The 23,874-nt window shown below is 37.7% G+C and overlaps 1 protein-coding gene across 1 annotated transcript in view; it reads right to left on the bottom strand.

Annotated features, from left to right (window-relative positions):
• cubn (cubilin (intrinsic factor-cobalamin receptor)) overlaps window positions 1-23,874 on the bottom strand; it is a 264,528-nt gene that overhangs the window by 117,015 nt on the left and 123,639 nt on the right. The window contains 8 exon segments of the mRNA XM_052016186.1: window positions 1,298-1,504; window positions 2,609-2,787; window positions 5,671-5,845; window positions 8,106-8,289; window positions 14,586-14,776; window positions 16,435-16,581; window positions 18,764-18,961; window positions 21,776-21,977. Coding sequence (XP_051872146.1) covers window positions 1,298-1,504; window positions 2,609-2,787; window positions 5,671-5,845; window positions 8,106-8,289; window positions 14,586-14,776; window positions 16,435-16,581; window positions 18,764-18,961; window positions 21,776-21,977 — 1,483 coding nt within the window.

Raw genomic sequence — 23,874 nt, 5'->3', positions numbered from 1 at the left:
AGCTGGCAGAGCAGGCTCAAGGGGCTGAATGGCCTGCTCCTGATTCTAACCCATATGTTTGCTTGTAACACGACATTAAGTTTCTGAAAGTGGGGAGGGGGAGGGGTTCAAATCTTTTTGTGAGTCAAGAGCCAAGAAAAATACCTTCTGTTGTGCCTTTGACTCTCTACCTATTTGCCCACCTTTACACCTGATTTTTATGGCAGCCACATGGAGAAGGTATCAGATTTTCTGCCTCTTGCCAGATCATAAAGATTGCCACGAATGCTGATTTAACAAAGATGTCAGGCTATGTAACTCCATGGCTTATCACCAGCCTGGCAACCATCCAAAGTAGAACTTAATCCCTGGCCATAAATATCCAGGCATACAGGTTGTCATTGCAGAACAAGGCTAAGGAAGTACTGCATTGTCAGATTCGTCTTTCTGATAAAATGCTAAAAATAAGGCCCTATTTTAGAAGTGATTGTAGAAGGGAACTATTTGGAAAAGTGTAGGAGCAGTTTAATAAATGTTCATTTTTACACTAGTGCCACCATTAGTGGATGATCTGATAACAGAAAAAAAGTGGAGAAAAAATACTGAGAAAAATCTCGTGATACAGTATAATAAAAACATGATTTAATTTATTCAACCACTTTGAGCTAATGGGTTCAATCCCAAAATATTGGCAAAATAATCTACTAAGTATTCATCTACTCTACTTACATAACTTGATGATCATCAACTTTAAAAAAAAGTTTTCGTTATTGAGATTTTCAAACTGATCCAAAAAATTTGCAGATTTCCTGATTTAACACATTATAAAAGTTCAGATTTTAGAAAGCACCCAGGAAAAGCAGGCCAAATTTAAAGTTTTCCTGATATTACTTTTAACTAGTGCCAACAATCTAAGTAGAAACACAGAATACACGAGCAGATCATCCACAAAATTTATGTGTACAACGTACTGCATTATGATGTTAGAAATTAATGAAACCATAATTTGAAAACAATATATTTCATCATAAATGTGATGATCTCAGGTGCAGGACTTTGACCAGACATAATGATACCAGTGATAGGTGCTAGAATTCAGGGACAGATAGCTCTCTGAAGGCACAAGCCCAATATCAGTTTTACTTTTATCTGGTTCAGTGCCAGAAGCTGATGAGTACTGCTGATAAAACTTTGTATCAGCTTTCTTAGTTGGGCAAATGATGCAAATCTAAAAGATGAGCAAGAAACTATAGTTTCTTTTAATTGGGGTGTTGGCTCATAAAAAGACTGACTACTTATTGACATTTGTCATACTCACCACTTGCATTATATTCTCGAACTTCTACAAAATCTTTGGTACACGTGGCTGTGTTTTCCAGATTGAATACCTCAAAAGTAATGGTCAAGTAATGACCAGTGGGTCCCTCCAGAAACCATTCACAGTGAGAATTATCTGGATAAAGTGAAGGAAACCTGGGGCTCTGAAGAGTTCCACTCTGTGCAGATATCATTCCACCACAAGAAGCTAAATGTGATCAGGAAAAACATGGAAAAAAACAAGGGCTCCTCATTAAATGCTTCAAGGTTCTAACTCTTAACATTTAGTTTAAAAAAAAATTAACATATAACCAAAGCAATAATTCTTTTAACCCATGAGCTGCCATTGCTATACAAAATTATATACATCTGGCAACATTTCAATTCTGGACTGATATCTTTCTGAAATTCATAGGAATGATGCTATCATTTGGATTACAGCTCCAAAAATCCAAAAAATTGTTTGTGTAATTCAGTCAAATATTCAGTGATAGTTAAGTGAAATATAAAAAAAAAGCTAGAACCTGGATATTTCTAAATCTTCTCTCTTAGTTTAAATTTTCTCCTTGTCATTTGGGGATTGGAGCTTCTTTCCATCTCAAACATAGCCATCATTGGAATGCGAAGGGCTACATGTTGAGAGATTCCATTCAGTAAATCCGGACAAATAATGCTTAAATTTTCAAACACTGATAATTGGAGGAACCAATTAGGTATCTAAGTGCCTAACCTCTAAGGAAAAGGACAAATATATATATATTTTTAAAAAAGTCAAAGTTGATCCATTGCCAAGGAGCACAACATTATCCTTTGAAGTTCTGTCAGCCTGCAGCCAGACTCAGTGACTTCAACAGCAGACTTTCACCTCAAATGCACCCTCAGTGATACAATTTCTCACCATGGGCAGCTAAATTAGGGGTCCTCACTCAGACTCAGAGAAGGCTACCAAGAGGTCAGTGACGTTGATTTCTGGGAAGTACACAAGAGCACTTAGTGCAAGATGCACCCCATTAGAGGTTTTCAGAGCTTAGACCAAGGTCTGCAAAACTCCATGTAAATAAAAATCACTTTAAAAAATAGGGAAATTCTACTTTTTGATCTGTATAAAGCCCCATCACAGGGCTTGGCTATCTGGGACCACATATTGCAAATTCCACTACATGGATTAATGGTTCCTGCAGAAGTTGACATCATTGAAATAATTAATGCTACCATATTCAATCTCATGTCCTTTGAGCAATAAACAATGACTGATTTCTTCCAAAAAACATTGTGATACAAGCTTTATAAACAATTTACAAAGTTAGTATACCTATTGAGTATTTAGCTTTGAATCCCACATGGTTCAAAGCGGTGTTAGTTTGGAATCTCACATACATAACTGTGCTTGTAGATCTTTGGCTGGATGATTTAGTAGATCCACAGAAGTGCCCAATCAGAGGGGCATTTGAATTAGCTCCATCACGCAGTTCCAGGTAATCCAAGTCGCATCTGATGATGAAAACATTAGTCCTGTTAAATCTAACTACGAAGCACAAAGATTTTTTTCCCATTGTAATGAGATGTCAATGACATGAAATGCCAAATATATTGTACATTTTCTGTTTTTATTTCAGACTTACAGATCCTATATATTTTGCTTTTTGTTTTTTTTCTGTGATTATTGAAGAGTGCATTATGCTCACAAGATTATTTTGTTTTCTATGACTAATTTATAACATTAAACATAAAGGAAATTGTTTACGTTTGATATTTATTCTGTAGATTTAATAAGTTATGGTCCTGGCTTGGCTCATTGGGAGCAAAATCAAGTACAAACACCAGTGAATCCTGTAAGATTTGGTATCCACTGAAACTGGTAATCAGTGCTACACATTGAATAATTTACGATCTCCTGAAGGCTTTGTTTGTTGAGGCAGTGAATTGTTTAGCCAGTTGGACAAGGACTGTCCCATGTTCTGGTCTTGATCTAATCTAAATATATCGACTGTGGAATGATACAATTGACTGTGAGAGCGTATGCTGGAGAAGAACAAATTGTTCCCAAACACTGTCATCTATGATTCTCCTGAGGCCCATATTTGTGAAAATTTAGGACAATACTGAATTCATCCATGATTCCCTTTGCAGCTGAATAGCTAACAGTCATGAAGAAAAATAGCAAAGAAATCAACAATAGGCCAATCAACACGTTGAACCTGTTCAACCATTTTATTGCCCAATGTGTAGCTGAAATTCTTAATTATATACTTTTCATTAAGATGGAAAGTGTAGCCTAATCCAAAATTAGGATCCTAAATTTAAGCAGGAGAATCTATTAAAGGGGTATCAGTGAGCTGGCTAAGATAGACTGAGAAGTGTCACAAAAAGGAATGGCTATGGCTAGCATTTAAGGAACAAATGCAACCATTATACATTCCTTTCCAGTGCAAAGGCATATAAGGAAAAGCAATTTAACTAGATACAAAGAGGAGGCATATAAGGTTGTCAGTCAACGTAAACAGCCTGAGGATTGGGAGCTGTTCAGAATTCAGCAAAGAACAGTTTAAGAACAAAAGAGCATGAGGAATAATTTTCAAAGAACATAAAATCAAAATGTAAAAGCTTCTTCAAGTTTGTAAAAAGAAGAAAAAAGAAAATAAATTCAGATCCCTTACAGTCAGAAATGGGATAATTAGTAATGGAGAACCAAAAAATGGCAGAGCATTTAAACAAATACTTTGCTTTATACCTTCTTGACAGAGGATACAAGTAACTTTCAAGAAATGAAAAGAGACCAAGAATCTAACGAAAAGGAGAAATTAAAGGAAATTAATATTAATAAAAAAATGCTCAATAAACTAATGGCACTGAAAGCTGATACATCCCCAGAGACTGATAATCAGCAACCTGGAGTAGTAAAAGAGGAAAAAGTGGGTACATACATTGTCATCTTCCAAAATCCTATTGATAATGGATTGAATGGTGGCAAATGTAACCTCACTACGTAAAAGAGCAAGAGCAGAAACAATTACAGACCAATTAGCCTAAAATCAGTAGTAAGAAAATGCTGAAATCTACTATAATGGCTGTGATAACAGGACACTTAAAAAATATCAACAGGATTAGGCAAAGTCAACATGGATTTATGATATTTTGGACTTCATTGCAAAAGATTTTAAGTATTGGAGCAAAGATGTCTTATTACAATTATACAGGGTTGTGATGAGATCACACCTGGAGTATTCTGTGCAGATTTAGTTACCTCACCTAAGAAATTACATACTTGCCAAAGAGACAATGCATAAAGGGTCACCAGAAAGATTTCTTGGATGCAGGACTGTTGTATGAATGAGGAGACATTGAGTCAAGTGGGCCTGTATTCTATAAAGTTCGGGAGAATAACTGGGGATCTCATTGAAACATGCATCATTCTAACAGGACAAGACATTCGTGATGCAGGGTAGATGTTTCCCCTGGGTGGAGGGTCTAGAATGAGGGACTACAATTTCGGGATATGGGATAAAACTGAGATGAGTAGGAAGTTCTTTATACTGAATGTGGTGAATCTGTGGTAATTCACTGCCACAAGTGGCAATGAAGACCAAATCACTGAATATATTTAAGAAGAACAAAGATTTATTGATTAAAAGGCATCAAGGAGGGTGTGGAGAGAACAGGAATATGATGTTGAGATAGAAGATCAACCATAATTGTGTTGAATGGCAGAGCAGGCTCAAAGGGCATAACAATCTATTTTCTATTATTCTTACTTAAATGGGCTAAAACAACAAAATTACAGGAATCTTGCTCCTCCTGTGGCAATCTAATGGAGCAGAACTCCTGGCTGCTCAGACTCAGAGATGTAGTCTGCACCTCAAATCATAGGGTTCTGTTTCTTTTTGGTTTGGTCAGTTCACTTGTGTATATTCATACAATACTGTTTTTGCTTTGTATCCTAGTTTCGATTGGATTTTTCAATTGAATTGTTACACTGTTTGGACATTTGAAGTGATATAACTGTTGCTGTTCACAGGTCTGTTTTGTAGACTGACCTACCTTTTGAGTGCATTGATCATGTCAAATTAAATTTACTACTTGCATAATCTACCTAAGTCCTGTTGCAAATCTTTGTTTTATTAATATATTTATTTAAGGTCAATTCCATGATATTACACCTTTCACAAGTATTTTTGGTTTCTAGTTCTATTTTCTTATTTCCAATAGTCTCTTCAAATGGCAATGTGTACATTTTGTTAATAAGATCCAGCTCAAGTTCAATCATCACCTTTGTAAGAAATTATGATCCAATCAAGAATTCATATTTTATATTACTCATTGTTTTCCAAATTACAAAAATAACAAGGTTAATACATTCACAAACATTGATCTTACTCAAGATGAGTTTCGATGTAGAAAAGGTTGTCGAAATCAAGCTGAACTGCTTCACCGCTTGGAACAGTGATAGTCCACGTACAGTCTATACTTTCTGGATAATTATCAGGGTAATTCATTGAGGTAATGTACCCAACATCATCAGAATCATAAATAAAAATGTTTCCACCACAGGCTACAAAAGAACAAATCAGATTTCATTGTTCATTTCAAAATGAAAGTCATCACAAAAGCTTGATAAACACTATCCTCCAAAATAAGCATGTTTAAAAAAAATCAGAAATGTTTATGTGTAAAGTAGTATCTGTCTGGAATCATTTACATAATAATAATGAACTTTAAAAGTTCTGAAAATAGAGTGCTTTTCAAATACTTTAGTATGAAGATAATACTCCCCAAATGCTCATCAATATTGCTCTGTGAGTATACTTTTGCAGTGATTTTTAATTGCAACTATAACAGTTTGGGCTGTGATCATACACACCCATCACTGGATCAGACAGGGCTTTTACTAAGGAAAATTCTTAATCCCTGAAATTGTTTTCAAGAATTCTCTAGTGCTGAGAGGCACATCGAAACATTCTTTCATCAAGCTATCCAGAATTTCTGCGGTATTATCTAGCCCATTATATTACACAAAAGGTTTCAGTATAATGAAAAGCATCCTTGAATAAGAGAAAACAATCCATTACCCACTGGAGTTCTAAACTGTTCCCAAATTACACCATCTGAATGCTGCATGAAGTACTGTTTAATCAATAACTCTACTGTTCCCTGTTTGCCCAGACAATATAGTTATTGTCAGTCTCGCATTTATTAAAATGTTACTTTGATAGATCCATGTCATACAACATAGGTCAACCTACAGGAAATTGTGTCAATAGTCACAATTTGCATCAAAACCTCTGAAGTATTTTTATGGTCAGAGTCTTTATTAGAATTAATTTTTTCAGTTCTTACTTGCAACAAGGTCATTTCATTAAAACATAGTGAGTCGTAAATAAGACAAGTCAAGGGCTTGGCAGAATGCCTATCATCATGAATATACCTCACTTTGGCTTACATTTTCCTCTGATAGTTGTTTTAATTAATAGAGGTTGATAAAAATTAAAACTCAGCACAACTCAGTAGAACTTACATTTCTTTTGCTAAAGTCAGTGGAAAAAGTAATATATACACCTCAACTACAATGCCTAGTGATTACAATTGAGAGCTATAGCCCTTAAGTAAACTATTTGCTTAGATACAAGTATTAATCACGCTTGGCTCTGTAGAGGACAGACCAATTGGACAAAAATATTCTGTGCACTATTTATAATATTATAACAAGGATACTGATTTACTTATGTTAAACTCATTCCAATGCTACAGGATAATTTCATCAAAGAGTTTTATTTTCCACATGTTCACTCAATGTTATTTCAGAATGAAGTTCCATTTTAGGGATGTGTGTCATTTTGAACTAAGGGAACTGGGGAAGGCTTTTTGACCAGGGATTACACACTGATGCAAATCCTATGGTAGAAGTGCCAACAGAATCAGTCTTCAATCATAAGCCCACTCCTATAATCTTTGAAATGTCTAAGTAGAGATTTAGTTATTATCAGGTACAATTCTTTTACTTAGAACCTTACACCTTCGAGATTACAAAAAGGTTGGAATAGGGTATAGGGTTGTGAAGGATTTCACTTTCAAGCAAAACCAGATCTACGGGCCATAAATACAAGATAGTTTTCAATAAATCCAACAGGGAATTCAGAAGAAATTTCACGCAGGAAGAGGGACTCACTAATAAAGGAGGTTACGAGGTGAATAACATAGATAAGTACATATCGATGTACATTTGAGAGAAAGAAATTGAATAACATATAGATGGGGTCAGAGGAAGAGGGGTGAAGGAAGGCTTGTGTGGACCTTTGACTGTAGGGTACAGCTCAACTCCAAAGGGCTGCTTCTGAACTGCAAATATTTCACAAAACTTTATAAAAGTGCCAGTTGGGAAACATTTTAAATTTTAAATGCCTATAATGCCTTAAAAATACATAGTTTTGTAATTTAAGTGTATTGCTCTTCACAATCCAAGATGTTCAATTTTATGGGCATTACAGTGTTAATTCTACAAAACTTTGGGAAATTCCACAAAGCTGACCCGTGCCTATTTCCATATTTTTAAGGAGTGGCCACTGCTTTGGAATGGGAGCTCTGGGCCAAAACTGTCTGCAAACATCAATAGAGCACAGAAGAGGTGGAATGATTTTTGCTGACTTGCATGGCCAATTATACTCTGTACATGTTACTGGCTTATAAAAGAAATGCTAATCAGGTCAACATATGAAAATATTTGGAAATATGTTTCTGGCAATAACATGTACTGAGTAAACTGCAGATGAAACTAAGTCTAATTCAATGTCTCACATGTCTTTTCATCCACTCACCAAGATTTGAAGCATCATAAGTGAATTTGAACCCATGTCCCTCATTAATTCCATCAGAAATGAAGTGTACGAAGAGTTGATTGTCTGTAGTGTGCATTATGGTAGGAGGGCTCTCACCACAATATCGTCCGATCCCTCTATGGGAAGTCAAAGGTGGGGAAGAATTATCAAGTCCATTCTTTAACTAGAATAAAAAAGAACATGGAAAGGATTAGAGGATTCAATGAAAAATTAAATATCAAAGATAGGAGACTTTTAAACCTTGAAGCAGACAAGAAAACTACACCCAAGCAATTGCTCTTTCTTCTGACTTCTTTAACAATTTGTGGATTTGCAAGCATTCAGTCTTTTAGACCAATAGACAATAACTCTTTCATGAAATGCCAGTGCAATTTCATCAAATACCTTGATGCTTCACTGAACAACATTGACATCAACTATTCAATTATAAATCTTTTCATGAATTGAAATATTGTAATCAGTTTTAATTGGATCATTCAGCACGTGGCTTCTGATATTACATAATTTACTAATTGTTTTATACTTTAACAGTCCTTAATAAGTTACCTCTGATTCTAATCTGCATCATTAAAAGGCAACATAACATTTTCTCCATCATTGTCAAAAAGGCTTTGACTCTTTATGGTGTATCGTTGACAGGAACTCCTCACCTTCTAATAAGTTGAGCAAGTGAATATGGACCATATGCAAGCTTTAGAGTTATAGTGTTTATAGCATCATACAGCACAGAAATTAACCCTTCAGCCCACTGAGGCTGCAGTGACCCATTTTTATTAATCCTACACTAATCCTATTATATTCTTCCCATATTCCCATCATTTCTCCCCATTCTTCCACTCACCTGCACACTAAGGATGATTTAAGGGCCAGTTAACCTACCAAACTGCATGTTTTGTGATGTGGGATGAACTTGGAGCACCCAGTGCAAAACCCACATAGTCACAAGAGAACGTGCAGACTCCACACAGACAGCATCAGATGTCATGGTAGAACCCTGGTCACTGCAGCTCCACCAGTTGTGCCACTGTGTGCCCTTAAGAGCACTGCCAGACTACTGAACCACAGGGAAGTATTCCACAATCAAATGCACTCTCCTTCTATGAGCTGTGGGACAGAAATCATTAGCAATATCTCTGTCTCCTTTTCCTTAATATAGATCAGATGGTCATTTGTCTTCAGCCCCAGTCTTTGCCGAGTTATCCGATCCCATCCAGATGCACCAAGGCCAAATATATGTCATTTATGACCACCTGAAGGGATCAAATAACTCGGCAAAGACTGAGACTTAAGACAAATATTCATCTGATCCATAATATTCAGCTCTTCAGTGGATAAAAATGAGCTGAATAATACAGTTAAATGGGAACATGTGACAATTAAAATATTAATTAAAAGATTCTCTTTTTCAATTTAATATGTAAGCAGTGAAGTGGTTAATATTTTAGCAGACAAAGTAATGATGATTCAGACTTTCCTGAAAACTGGTAGCCTAATGCTAATGATCATTGCAACAGATTAAGGAAATTCAATTGGCTCCAGCCAATTTTTGTTATGTTGGAGTTTCCTTGATCTTTTGCAATTATTTAACAAAATCTCTGCTATTCATTAACTCACCTTATGGAAAAGGCCCCAGAACATGTACTTCCTGCATTACAGATTGAAATTGATTGTAAATTTACATGCAAAATTTTAACTATGGCATGAGACAATATGATAGTTCAGAGGATAGAGTTTCCATTTTGGGCATAGTTGATGAAGTGCTATCAAAATCTCTACAAATTTTGAGATTTTTTTCCAAGGTTCAGCTCAAACTCACGTGTGTATTGATGGACATGAATTCTGCAATGAATTGTTGCAATAGAACAATTTAAAAAATGCTTTTCTTTTTAAAGAATCACTTTTTTTTTGAAAAATCCAACTTGATTAATACTAGAACCATAGAACCATACAGCACAAAACAGGCCCTTCGGCCCACCATGTTGTGCCATCCATCAAACCACCCTCACACTATCTAACCCTTTCCTCTTGCATATCCCTCTATCTCACATTCCTCCATATGCCTATCCAACAAACTCTTGAACTTGTCCAATGTATCTGCCTCCACCACCACCCCAGGCAGTGCATTCCATGCACCAACCACTCTCTGGGTGAAAAACCTCCCTCTGACATCTCCCCTGAACCTCCCACCCATAACCTTAAAGCCATGCCCTCTCGTCTTAAGCATTGGTGCCCTGGGAAGGAGGCGCTGGCTGTCTACTCTATCTATTCCTCTCAATATCTTATATACCTCTATCATGTCTCCTCTCATCCTTCTCCTTTCCAGTGAATAAAGCCCTAGCACCTTAAGCCTTTCCTCATATTCCATATGCTCTAATCCAGGCAGCATCCTGGTAAATCTCCTCTGCACCCTCTCCAACGCCTCCACATCCTTCCTATAATGCGGCAACCAGAACTGAACACAGTACTCTAAGTGTGGTCTAACTAGACTTTTGTAAAGCTGCATCATCACTTTGCGGCTCTTAAACTCAATCCCACGACTCATGAAAGCTAACATCCCATATGCCTTCTTAACTGCTCTATCCACCTGTGAGGCATACTGCTGAAAATGAGTTTATTACAAAAAATAAACTTTTTTTTATAAGAGCATCTGGTCCACGTGTGAATCTACTCAAGCAGGTCCTCAAGGTCAACTCTGTGGGTTCTGAATACATTGTGGAATGCACATACTCTGCCACAGGTGCAGCAAGTGGTGTTTAACAGGCAGGTGGGTGGGCTAATTGGCCACAGTGCTCTTCTTCTATTTGCATGCACGCCTACATATCAGAGGCAGTTTAAGTAATCATAACAAACCATATACAAAAGTTACAGAATAAAAGCTTTGTTATTTGGCTATTAATATCTAATATCTAGTACTTCACTGGGAGTGGCTGGACTGATGGAGGGGTAACACTAATGGAGCATCTGGGCCGACAAAGGAGGATCACTGTGCCAAACCCAGGAAAGTGCCAGGGAGCAGCCAGGCAAACGGAGATGCAGAACCAAGGTAACGGCCAGATCTACAGAGAGACAGCACGAAAAGTGCAACTAGGCCAACAGAGGTGCAGCAGCAAGAGGAGAGGCTGGACCGACCCCTGACCAACTGGCTTATTTAATTCAATGGCATCTGTCAAATCTGACACAACCTGGAGAACAGAACTTTTACTGTACTCAGAAAATTTAAAACAGGCTTCTGAATCTCCCTTTGTCTAAAAAGTATTAAATTTGAGATCCTTCTCAAAGGTTTGAAAATAGGGTGATTAGCAATTAATTTGATCTGGGAGCATGGCCTACACTGAAGATGGGGTCATCTTCTAAAGTAATTATTTTTAAATTAGTTTAAGCTATTGCACAAACTCAATTTATATTGGGTGTAATCTATGCTTGGGGAAGACCTTCCACCTGACACCAGCACTTGTACCAGAAGTACAAGTAACTCTGTGGAATTCCAGGTTCTCAGTGCCAGTATCGTCCTAAGCCAGTAACAGCATCTTCAGTCCACTGTGGCTGGCTGCAGCTGCCTCTTTGCTGGGAAGCCTGCCCACTGAGCCTGAAGGGCTAACTTGGCTCAAGCAGCCCAGCAATCCAGGGAGAAATCAGCTACCTAAAGAAAATTACTTGTCTAGAAACTGGACCCATTTGTATCTGATTTTTTTTTGCAAGTTGTCATGGAGATATGGAGTTGTACAGCATAGAAGCAGGCCCTTTGACTTATCTATACCAACCATCATGCCTATTTACTTGCATGCGTTAATTCCATATCCCTCTATGTCCTGCTCAATTAAGGACTTGTCCAGATGCCTTGTAGATGTTCTTATTGTTCCTACCTCCACCACCTCCTCTGGCAGCTCACTGCAGATACCAACTACTATTTGTGGGAAAAAAATTACCACTCACATCCCCCTTAAACCTCCTTCCTCTTAACTTAAACCTATGCCCTCTAGCTTCAGCCACCCATACCATGGAAACAGACTGGCTATCAATCCTATCTATGCCTCGCAAAATTTTATATAATTCTATCCAGTCACCTCTCAGCCTCCTTTGCTCCAGGGAAAACAGACCAAGCCTATCAAATCTCTCCCTATAACTCAGGCCCTCCAATCCAGGCAACATCCCTGTGAATCACTTTTGCATGTTCTCTCGCTTAACATGTCCTCCCTATAGTGTGGTGATCAGAACTGAACATAATACTCCTAATGCAACTGAGCGAATGTTTTGAATAACTGTAACATGACGCTCCTGCTCTTATACTCAATGCCTCAGCTCATGAAGGCAAACATCCATATGCCATCCTTATCACTCTGTCTACCTGTGCTCCCATTTTCAAGGAACTTTGTACTTGTACCCCAAGGTGTCTCTGTTCAACAACACTCCCCAGGGCTCTGCCATTCACTGTGTCAGTCCTGCCCTGGTTTAACTTCCCAAAATGTATCACTTCACAGTTGTCCAAGTTAAATTTCACTTGCTATTCCATTGCCCACTTTCCCAGTTGATTTATTTCCCAGTTGTAATTTTAGACAACATTCTTCACTGTCTATTATACCACCAATTCTGGTTTCATCTGCAAACTTACTATTTATGGCATCTACATTCTCATCCAAATCATTAATATAGATGACAAACAACAAAGGACCCAGCACCAATTCCTGCAGCATACTACTTATGCAAAGAAAAGTACTCTGTGCAAATTTTGACTTATGTGTACCCATTTCCTGTGAAAATCCACCTCATCAGAAAAATTCACCAGGCACTTCATGTTGTGATTCACTCTAATGTTGGTGTCATTTCCAAGTTTATTTTCTTGTACATGAGCTTGTAATGCTGGGGCACAGACACTCATGGATTGTCAAAGTGATTCTGAAAGTCCTGTGCTGCATTCGGCCATGCTGATGTGCTAGGATCTTATTGGAAGACGAAGCCAGAGAACACACAACAACAAGCTGCATGGCAAAGGGGAGTTTTTGTTCTGATTTTATGCTTGTTCTGATTTCACTGACTCCTGTCAAATTACACTGGAAAAAAGATCAACAAAGTTAAAGGTTCCAGGCTTCAAGTGTTTTAAATGATGAAGATAAATAGGCTATGCGTGTATTTAAGGTTCCTTGAAACCTTCTTCTATCCTTCTTCATCTAACTCTAATAAACCCTATTCCCTTCTTTCTCACAGGCTTTCCTCTCTTCCCCTTAAATGTATCTTTAAAAATCATGCCAGTTGCTCTCTCTCTTCTGTGCTTTGCCCTTCAGTGACATTGCTTTGAGAAAGGAGTGGTTTCAAGTGCAAAGCTTAACACCTGTTTTTTCTAATGAGCACCTGTCCTGGGTATCTGAGGCAACTGAAGTATGAAGTACAACTTAAGCTCACTTATATAATTGTGCTTACTTGGAACATAACCTCTTGTGGGTTTCTGAGAAATTTCAACCAATGTAAATGATGCAGAAGCCTGGTGTAATGGGTCTCTGCTTTTCTCTTCTTGCTTTGTGCCAGAGGAAAATAAGCTCTTTGTTTGGTGGAGGATTTCCTCTGTGCATTAGCCATAGTGAATTGTAAAACCATTCTTCAAAAACTTACGCTGTTCAGAGGAAATATTCCTCCATTGAGACATAAAAGCATGCTTTGTTCACAGCCTATGTACAGCCCGATGAACCACTTCAACATCTTGAAGGAAAGCACTGAATATAGTCTAAATATCCTGATTCCTAAAGCTAACAAAGGAGAACAATAGAATAATCATGCACTTTCACATCTACAGAATTCATCCTTGGCTTGGTGTCCTCAGCAGAGAACAATTTCCTAACTTCCTGTAGCAGCAAAATCAAGCTAAATCTAAAAGCTAAAGATACTGCAACAGATGTTTTAAAGGACAAATAGAACTACTGGTGTCAGATTTTTTTCTTATTAATTTGTTGTAATGTTGAACTGAAAGATACTTTTTTTTTATTTTCTTTTTTTTTCTGCCATATTTCAACTTCCAAAAGCCTCTCCAGAGACTTATCATGTAATCCAGGCTGACAGTTCAAAGAACCACTGAGGTAATGTTAGAGATGTCATCTTTCCAGTAAACACTAAACTTAGGCCTAGTCTGACTTTCCGGGTGGATACAAAATATTTTTTGCAGCACCACTTAAAGCGCAGTTCTCCACTTGTTATGGCCAATATTAACTTCAATAAAAAAAATACTAAAACACATTTTCTGATCGCTTACTGTTTGTGAGATCTTGCTAACTGCTAACTGACTGCTGTGTTTGTCTATGTTACAACAGTAATAATACTTTAAAATTAATTTATTGGTTGTGAAGTGTTTTGCAATATCCAGAGAACACGATGGTGCTTTAAGATTCAGGTTCATTAATCATTTTTAAAAGTAAACTCAAATACTTAGTTTTCATTAAATTTGTACTGTTGCAAAGGGCAACATTTACTTACTTCTAAATAATCACCGTTTGTGCAGTTTGCACCAAAACCTTGAATCTGGAAGGGCTGATTGAAATGGATAGCAATAATGAACCCGCTGGTGACATCAACACGCCAGGTGCAATTCAGGTTTGGAGTGTATGCGTGAGGATAGTTGGGTGAAGTAATAACACCATGGTCAGCAGTAAGATGGCCACCACAAGCTGAATGGAGTAAAAGTATCAGATTCTTAACAGAATACACGTACAAACATATTAAAAAATAATTTAAAATTAAGCACTGCTTGAGGGATACACCTTTGCCATGTATAACATTACAATAACTACTATTTCCAAATATAAAAAAGAACAGTAGTATGTCTAACCACTGACGTAGGTTCCAATAAAGATTCTGCCAAATTACACAATTAACAGAAAATGAACTTAAGCATACTAAAGGCAGAAATTTTAAATTGTGGCATGCACAAGATGGCAATCCGTGTGTAGATATTAATCTATTTCTTTCAGACAATTTAGTTCCTCCATGAAGTAATGCATAAAACAGTGAAGTATAAACACCCTGAGCATTCATACAGGAAGTTTGCTATTGCCACGTCCTCATACAGTTCTTTTAAAAACTGAATACATTGCCAACCTTAGATATTACACAAGATACAAATTAACCAAATGACTGAACAGCCATCCAAAATGTAACATCTTATTTTATTACCACAGTTTCAACTTATGCGCACAAAAAGATTTATAGATAAAATGGAAGAAATTTCACTTTGGTCATTAGCGCTACATGCTGGAGTACTGGTTGCTTATTGTATTCTCACATCCAAGGTCCAGTTTATGAGTTAAAAAAATCTTAATATTACATTGTAGTTAGAACCATAAAACACTACAGCACAGAAAACAGGCCATTCAGCCCTTCTAGTCTGTGACGAAACATTATTCCGCTAGTCCCATTTACCTGCACCCAGTCCATAACCCTCCAGACCTCTCCTGTCCATGTATCTATCTAATTTATTCTTAAAACTTAAGAGTGAGCCCGCAGTTACCATATCAGATGGCAGCCCGTTCCACACTCCCACCACTCTTTGAGTGAAGTAGTTCCCCCTAATGTTCCCCCTAAACCTTTCCCCTTTCACCCTAAAGCCATGTCCTCTCGTACTTATCTCTCCTAATCTAGGTGGAAAGAGCCTACTCGCATTAATTCTGTCTATACCTCTTATAATTTTGTAAACCTCTATCAAATCTCCCCTCATTCTTCTACGCTCCAAGGAATAAAGTCCTAACCTGTTCAATCTTTCCCTGTAACTCAACTCCTGAAGACCCGGCAACATACTAGTAAATCTCTCCTGCACTCTCTCAATCTTACTGATATCCTTCCTAAAGTTAGGTGACCAGAACTGCACACAGTACTCCAAATTTGGCCTCACCAATGTCTTATACAACCTCACCATAACATCCCAACTCCTATACTCAGTACTTTTATTTATGAATGCCAGGATGCGAAAAGGCTTTTTTAACACCGTCTACCTGTGATGCCACTAGACGCCACTAGTTTTACTATAAAATTATAATACAATGCAATTTCTTACTTCTCCCATTTCATAGGTGTTAAAGTTCCAAGCCTGTTGACATTTAATCACAATTGTGTCAATTACTTTGTCTTCTCTTTATTATTATTAATATTGTTGATATAATAGGTTATCAACCTGAAGCTATAACTCTGTGTCTCGAGGCACATTTTCTATTTTTATTCCTGTACAACTGGCATTGGCTCATTTTCAATAAAATGACATTTGTAATTTATTGAAAATAGTTTAAATGAAAAGTATTCAAGGAAATAAAATGTATTGAAAGATGCAACATACTTTTATGATAAGAAGCATTGAAACCACCACCACTAGTATCTTCATCAGATGTGAATCGAAGAAACATTGTTTCACCAGTTGATCGAAGGGTTCCAGGTAACTCTGTGCCACACAAAGTGGCAAGTATTGGAGAGCGGTTATTGTCACCTCAAGGCAAAAAAAAATCTATAATTCTTGTTAAGAAGTACATTTGCAACATCACAATTTCAAACATGTCATTCACAGCAATACTGCATATCTTGGTGCCATTTCCAAAGTCTCAAAATCATGTAGGTAACTAAGTACAATTAATTAACCTGTCTATGAAGTTATCAGTGAGCTATTCAATGTAATAAATTGAACAAAATAATGGAAAGCAAATATAAAAGTCAGCAGAAAACATATCTTTCAATTTTGTTTTCAGTCATAGATCATCATATTAGTCTACATACATTCGCAAATATCTTAAAAAGTTATAAATGAATTAATTATGTAGGTCAGAAAATTTTGCAGAATGTTTCTGGACATGGACTTGGCTGGCCCTTAAATAATTCTAATTACATCATGAAAATAAGAAGAGCAACAGAGTGAAAATTGAGATGAGGTGCAAAATGAGATAAAAGGGATGCATCACAGCTTGGTATGGCAACTGCTCTGCCTGTGACTGCAAGAAACTGCAAAGACTTGTGGACACAGCTCAGCACAGCATGGAAACCAGCCTCCCCTCCATGGACTTTGTTTTTACTTCTTGCTGCCTTGGTAAAGCAGCCAGCATAATCAAAGACCCCACCCACCCTGGAGATTCTCTCTTCTCCCCTCTCCCATCAGGCAGGAGATACAAAAGCCTGAAAGCATGTACCACCAGGCTCAAGGACAGCTTCTATCCCGTTGTTGTAAGACTATTGAATGGTTCCTTAGTATGATAAAATGGACTCTTGACCTCATAAACTACCACGTTATGACCTTGCACCTTATTGTCTATCTGCACTGCACTTTCTCTGTAGCTGTGACACTTTATTCTGCATTCTGTACTGTTTTACCTTGTACTACCTCGATGAACTGTGTAATGAATTGATCTGTATGAACGGCATACAAGACAAGTTTTTCGCTGTACCTCGGTACAAGTGACAATAATAAACCAATTCCAGTTCCACAATTGGCAGAAAACATTACAGTAGCAAATGATGATCAATCAGCTTTAATACTAATCAGGATTTATTTCACCATCAGAATATGAACTTAACCTTAACAATAGTTGGTTCAAGAAACCCAGGCCCAGATATTCCTTGGCACCTGGAAAGGCAATTAAGCCTGTAGCCTGTGACAGGCCAACAAAAGTGTTTTTGAGATGATACCAAAGTAAAATTTTGTTGCACACAAGGCCCGAGGTGCTGGGTGTAATAGAATAGGTCTGCTCATTAAACCTGCTCAAAGGCTTGGCCTCCAGTCACTTAGCAATAGTGAAGATAGGTCATGGGTCACAAGGAAGAGGTTGGTGGGGATGGAAATAGTCTGGGCATTTGCTGATGAATGGATCATTGTCATGGTCAGCTGCTGGGGGGGGGGGGGGGAGGGAAGACCGTCAGTTTTGCTACCATCTGATGCTTAGGATTGTGTTTGTCATGATCAGCGGTGGAGCGGAGTGGGGATGGGTGCATGCCCAGTGACTGCATGGCCTTTCACTTCCATGCAGTCTGTTGCCTTGAGCCACACATGCACAAATAAACTTTAGTCATAGAGAGATACGGTATAGAAACAGGCCCTTTGGCTCACCGAGTGTGCACTGGCCATAAACCACGTTTTCACCAATCCTACAGTGATCTTCTTATTCTCCCTGCATTCTCATCAGCTTCCTCCAGACTCTACCACTCACCTACACACTAGGGGCAATTCACCATGACCTTTCATCCTGCATGTCTTTGGAGCGTGCAAGAAAACTGGAGCACCTGGAGGAAACCCGCAAGGTCACAGGGACACAGCACCCAAGGTCAGGATTGAACCCAGGTCTCTGGCACTATGAGGCAGTGGCTCTAATAGCTGACCACTGTACTTTAAGATGTGGTGTCCTTCCCAAACATCAGTGCAACAAGCGCATTGCATCGGGGAGCTTTTCTTGTTGGTTTTGTCAAAAAATGCGTAGGCCCTGTTTGAGTCCATGGGTCAGGGTTTAAACCAACATCGCACTATTTTTTAATGCACTTCTAGCCAATTGTGTTTTCTTTGCACAGGATCACATCAGTGATTTACACAGCACATGTTTAGTGCATCAAAAATAGATGAAATCCATTTACAATTTCAATTTTCAATGTGGTAAAATTTCATAAGATAAAATATGAGAAATAATTATTACCATCTCTGATGACCAGCTTATCATAATGACAAAGCATATCTGATTCAATATCTAGAGCCAAAATGTTGAGTTCCACTGTGTTCTGTGGTGCCCAAATGATCCAAGCACAGTCTAAATGTGCTCCATAATTATTGGGCCATCCTGGAGAGAAAAGGAAGGTCGGGTGGTCCCCAGTCACAACAACTCCACCACATGAACCTGTAAGAAAATGAAGGTTCGGCTGTCCATTCGTCAATAAAACAAATCAATATTCCAGCAGACTGAAAGAGCTACCTAAATTGCAATTAATTTTCATTGAGCTTTTAAAAAAAACATACAAACTATCTCACTTTCAGTGCCTCTTGAACTCAATATGCAACAAAGTTAACTTTTTTCTTACTTTTTTCTATCCGCAGTACATAGTCTGAATAAGTAACTTCCACAAACTAGTTGTATCAATTATACTAACAACCTTCATTTGATAAATAAATGATAGATGCTCAAGAGAATCTGTACTGGTGGCAAGACACAGAAACTCTCAACTTCCTCTCATTTATTGAGCTTATAGGAGCAGGGAGAGACTCTGTCCCCACAATGATATTCTAGAATCTTATGCTTCATCTCTTTATCCAACTAAGTTTTGCTGCAATTCTGGCAAAGTCCTGCTTGACCAGTAGACAGAATCAGCCAAAATAACTATATTATCTTCTAGGTAATATATACGTAGTTACATTGGCTAAGAAATACTGTTTCATATTACCATTTTTTTTTCTTTACAATATTTTTATTAAATCCATGAAAAAAAATACGGAGTACATGCATCAAAAGAGAGTAAAAATACTACTAAATACGTTGTGTTAAATCATACTTAAGATCACAATACTCTAAATTAATAATCACATATAATAGTTAGTTAATAAAGGAAAAAAAATTGAAATATTTTATTATAAAAAAATCTACTCCCACTACCAAAAACCGAAGCTGTTAGATGGAAAAAAAACCACAAGGAAGAACCCTTAAAAACGTAACCGTGTTGGCCAATATCTGCGTTTTAGTCACCAAATCAGAGATTTTGAAAATAATTCAAAAAAGGTCCCCACAAGGTTTGTAAGTCTAAGTTAGATTCAAAAACTGAACAGTGAATCTTCTCTAGATTCAGGTATGACATAACATCCCATAACCATTGAGCATGAGTAGGCAGATTAACTTCCTTCCATTTAAGCAATGCAGCTCTCCTGGCTATAAGAGAAATAAAAGCCAGATTGTATAAATCAGAAGCCTTCAAAGTTATATCCTTGTCTCCAACAATCCCAAATAGTGCAGTCAAAGGATTAAGTTTAAAATTTATTTTAAAAAGTACAGAAAAAGTATGAAAGACCTCTGTCCAATATTTTTTAAGACTCTGACACGTCCAGAACATGTGAATTAAGTCACTCCGTTATTACATTTGTCACAGTAAGGAGATATATTGGAATAAAAACAGGATAGTTTATCTTTAGACAAGTGAGCTCTATGGACCACTTTAAATTGAAGGAGAGAATGACGGGCACATAATGACGAAGTATTAACCAACTTGAAGATTTCATTCCAAGCTTCCTCAGAAATTAACATCTGCAAATCTTGTTCCCAAATTTATTTACAGGATGTTGACAGTGCCACAATGTAGCTGTTTGCTTTAATTGGGTGGTTTGCTGCAACATTTGTAAACCAGGTAAGATTTTAAAACAATTTTGCAGTTTGAATGTCATCCTTACAAAATTTAGCTTTTTTTAAATTTCCATTCAGTTAACTGAATTTAAATTGCTCATCAACCAGTATGGGATATAAACTAATGTCTAGTTCAAATTAAGTAATTGCATTGGTTATATTTGTGAATAATCTGAGGCTTGGATTTTCCATCAACCTTATAGACTAAACAGAAGATGCTAAATGAAGAAGATAATTTTATGTTCTGACTTTAGATATGATGACTCTTCAGTTACAAATCGTTCTTCAATATAAAATAGAAAACTCAAAAATCCTTGACCCTGCCCCCTGCGGGAAATGTGGCAAAATAAGTGCCAGAATCATTCACCTCTCTCTGTAGTACCTGTGCCTTAGGAGAGGAAACTCCTATGTTTGTCGAGTTTAATCATCCTGTTGGCAAGCTCCCTGCAAGATTGGATGATCTGGTATGGAGAACCATAGAACTATAGAACCATAGAACAATACAGCACAATACAGGCCCTTCGGCCCACCATGTTGTGCTGACCTTTGAACCTCGCCTAAGACTATCTAACCCCTTCCTCCCACATATCCCCCTATTTTAAATTCCTCCGTATGCTTACCTAACAATCTCTTGAACTTGACCAGTGTACCTGCCTCTACCACTACCCCAGGCAGTGCATTCCATGCACCAACCACGTTCTGGGTGAAAAACCTCCCTCTGATATCTCTCTTGAACCTCCCACCCGTTACTTTAAAGCCATGTCCTTGTGCATTGAGCACTGGTGCACTGGGAAATGATTAGAGGAATATGTAAACTTACCCTGGAGTGCAGGCACAGATTATGTTTTGATTTAAGTAGCAACAGGGGCATCTATTCCATATTAGGCACCACAGCAGGGAATTATTAGCTCCGACAAGCTAATAGTGTAGCATCTGCATCACCAATATGGTTACTTATTTTATTAGAGCTGAACCCTCGTCTTTATAAAGGTTTGGTAGTAATGAATAAGCAATGTTCTTATTGAGGCATGATAACAGGTTCTAAGTCCATATTCCAATGTGAATGCACATTTGTCCCTAAGCATACATGTACAACACATCATCTTTTCTTTTGGGGAGCTTGACATTAGAACAATCATGACCAATAAACATGGGAGTTCCTGCCTTTTTCCACAGCCTTAACTCTTCTGAATTCAGTGGCATGTTTCCAACAGATGAAAATTCTCAATCAACCAAGCCCCAGTACAAATTTCCAGCCTTGCCTGTGACTTCCATTTTTTGTTCCCTCTGGGAATGCTTGTCATTCCTTCTTTTTAGACCACATACCTGGTTGGAGAGTTGGTGTTGCCGTTGGGTCAGCAATATATTTCACTGCAAACCATTCAATTAGGAAACCTTTTCCACTTATAGTTGAGTCACTGATAAACTGAACTGTTAGGGTGCTTCCAGTGGAGGACACAGCTGGAGGCAGTTCAGAGCCACAGAATGTTCCAATAATACGTGCATGAATATTAGGACCATCATAGAACTAGAACCAGAACCAGAAAATACAAATTATTAATCAATCATCTGTTAACACAACAAATACCATTTGTTAATCCCCTATTGCATTTGTTGATTTCCCATAGATTTCCTATGCACCTTTCTTTTTGTGGCTGTATCTACTATATTAGTTGTTCACAATTCCCCGTTCTCTACCTTTGTTTGAATTTTACATTCTAGTCTTCAATTTAGTCCACTATGTGCCTATGGTGTTGCTGCAAGTTTTCATTGCACCTGTGCATATACGTACTTGTGCATATGACAATAAAATCAACTTTGAATTTCACACACACATACTTTTAAACACTGCTTTCTCTCGCTATCTCTTCTTCTTTCTTTGTGAAGCTCTCTGTTTCTCTTTTCCTAAACCCTATCTCTTTGATACCTTAGACTGTGTGCCTCTCATACATTTCATTGTGTTTTGATCTTTTATTTTTAGATTTAATCTAAGAATTAGAGAAAAATTGAGAGAATCTAAGTTCTAATAAGTAGTGGAAGGGGTCTGGAATTCATTGCTGAAAAGGCTTTTGGTGCATCATTTCTGTGGTAAAATTAATTTTTATAAGAGCTTAACCACCCAAGAAGCCTTTCAGTCAGGTGGAAGCTCAATACTAGATGATTTTATAAGCTTCTAAATATTACTTTTCTGGGTTTTGCATATTCCTTGTGTCTGCATGGGTTTCCTCCGGGTGCTCCAGTTTCCTCCCACCTTCCAAAGACGTATGGGTTAGGAAGTTGTGGGCGTGCTATGTTGGTGCTGGAAGCGTGGCAACATCTGCAGGCTGCCCCCAGAACATTCCACACAAAAAGATGCATTTCACTGTGTATTTTGATGTACATGTGACTAATAAAGATATCTTATCTTATCTTCAATTATAATTTGCAGCCTTTACATGAAGTCAGCAAATATTGATAAGAAATAAAACAACAGGTTGTGTGGCAAACAAAGCTGGACTGTTAACAACACATTCTGGACATTATATCATAGATGTAAGGCAGGTAAAATTGGTCTGGACTGTTGCACAAAATTCAAAAATCTTCGAATTAGCACCATACTAGAATATAAGAAACAGAAGCAAAAGTAGGCCATTCAGCCCTCTGGGGCTTCTTCATCATTCAGCAAGATTATGGCAGGTCTTTTACCTTTACTCCACTTTTCTGCCCATCCCCAAATTCCTAGAGCAACAAACCATCGCTGGAGGAACTCAGAGGGTCAAGCAGCATCTACGAGGGGAAAGGAATTGTCGACATTTTGGGTTGAAAACCTGCATCAGGACTCTACCAAAAACATTGATAATTCCTTGTCTCCAGCATGTTGTTTGTTGCTCCAGATTCCAGCATCTGCAGTCTCTTGTGTCCTCAAATTCCTTGATTTCTCTAATATCCATAAAATTCATCAATCTCAGTTTTGAAGGTATCAATACCAGAACCTCCACAGTCTTCTGTGGTAGAGTACTTCAAAGATTCACTACCCTTTGAGTCAACTAATTTTTCAGATTTTAGAACTAAATGGTGTACCCTCTAATATGAGACCATGACTCTTTGTTCTAAACTCTTCAGTTAGAAGAAGCATCCTCCCTGCATCTTTCTTTTTAATTTCTCTAAGAATTTTGTAGATTTCAATGTTGCATCTCATTCTTCTAAATTCTAAGAGGAATAGCCTACTTAATCTCTACACTCCAACCACGATTCTTCTCCGTTGTCTTCAATTCTTCTATTCTGAGAGTTTTTTCATTGACTGCAGTTAGATTGCCTGGCCCTTTTAAGAGGCACTAGATTTCTCCAAAGTTGTATCAGGGACTCTGCATCTCCTGTTCTCTCCTTCCCCAACTCCCAGCGGGTATGGACCCAATGATATTGTAGGTGGTGCTGCCTATACACCA

This window comes from Pristis pectinata, chromosome 5, assembly GCF_009764475.1.
Source record: "Pristis pectinata isolate sPriPec2 chromosome 5, sPriPec2.1.pri, whole genome shotgun sequence".
Taxonomy (NCBI): Eukaryota; Metazoa; Chordata; class Chondrichthyes; order Rhinopristiformes; family Pristidae; genus Pristis; species Pristis pectinata.
The sequence above is the reverse complement of the archived record's forward strand: the minus strand, read 5'-3'. Positions and strand labels throughout refer to the sequence as shown.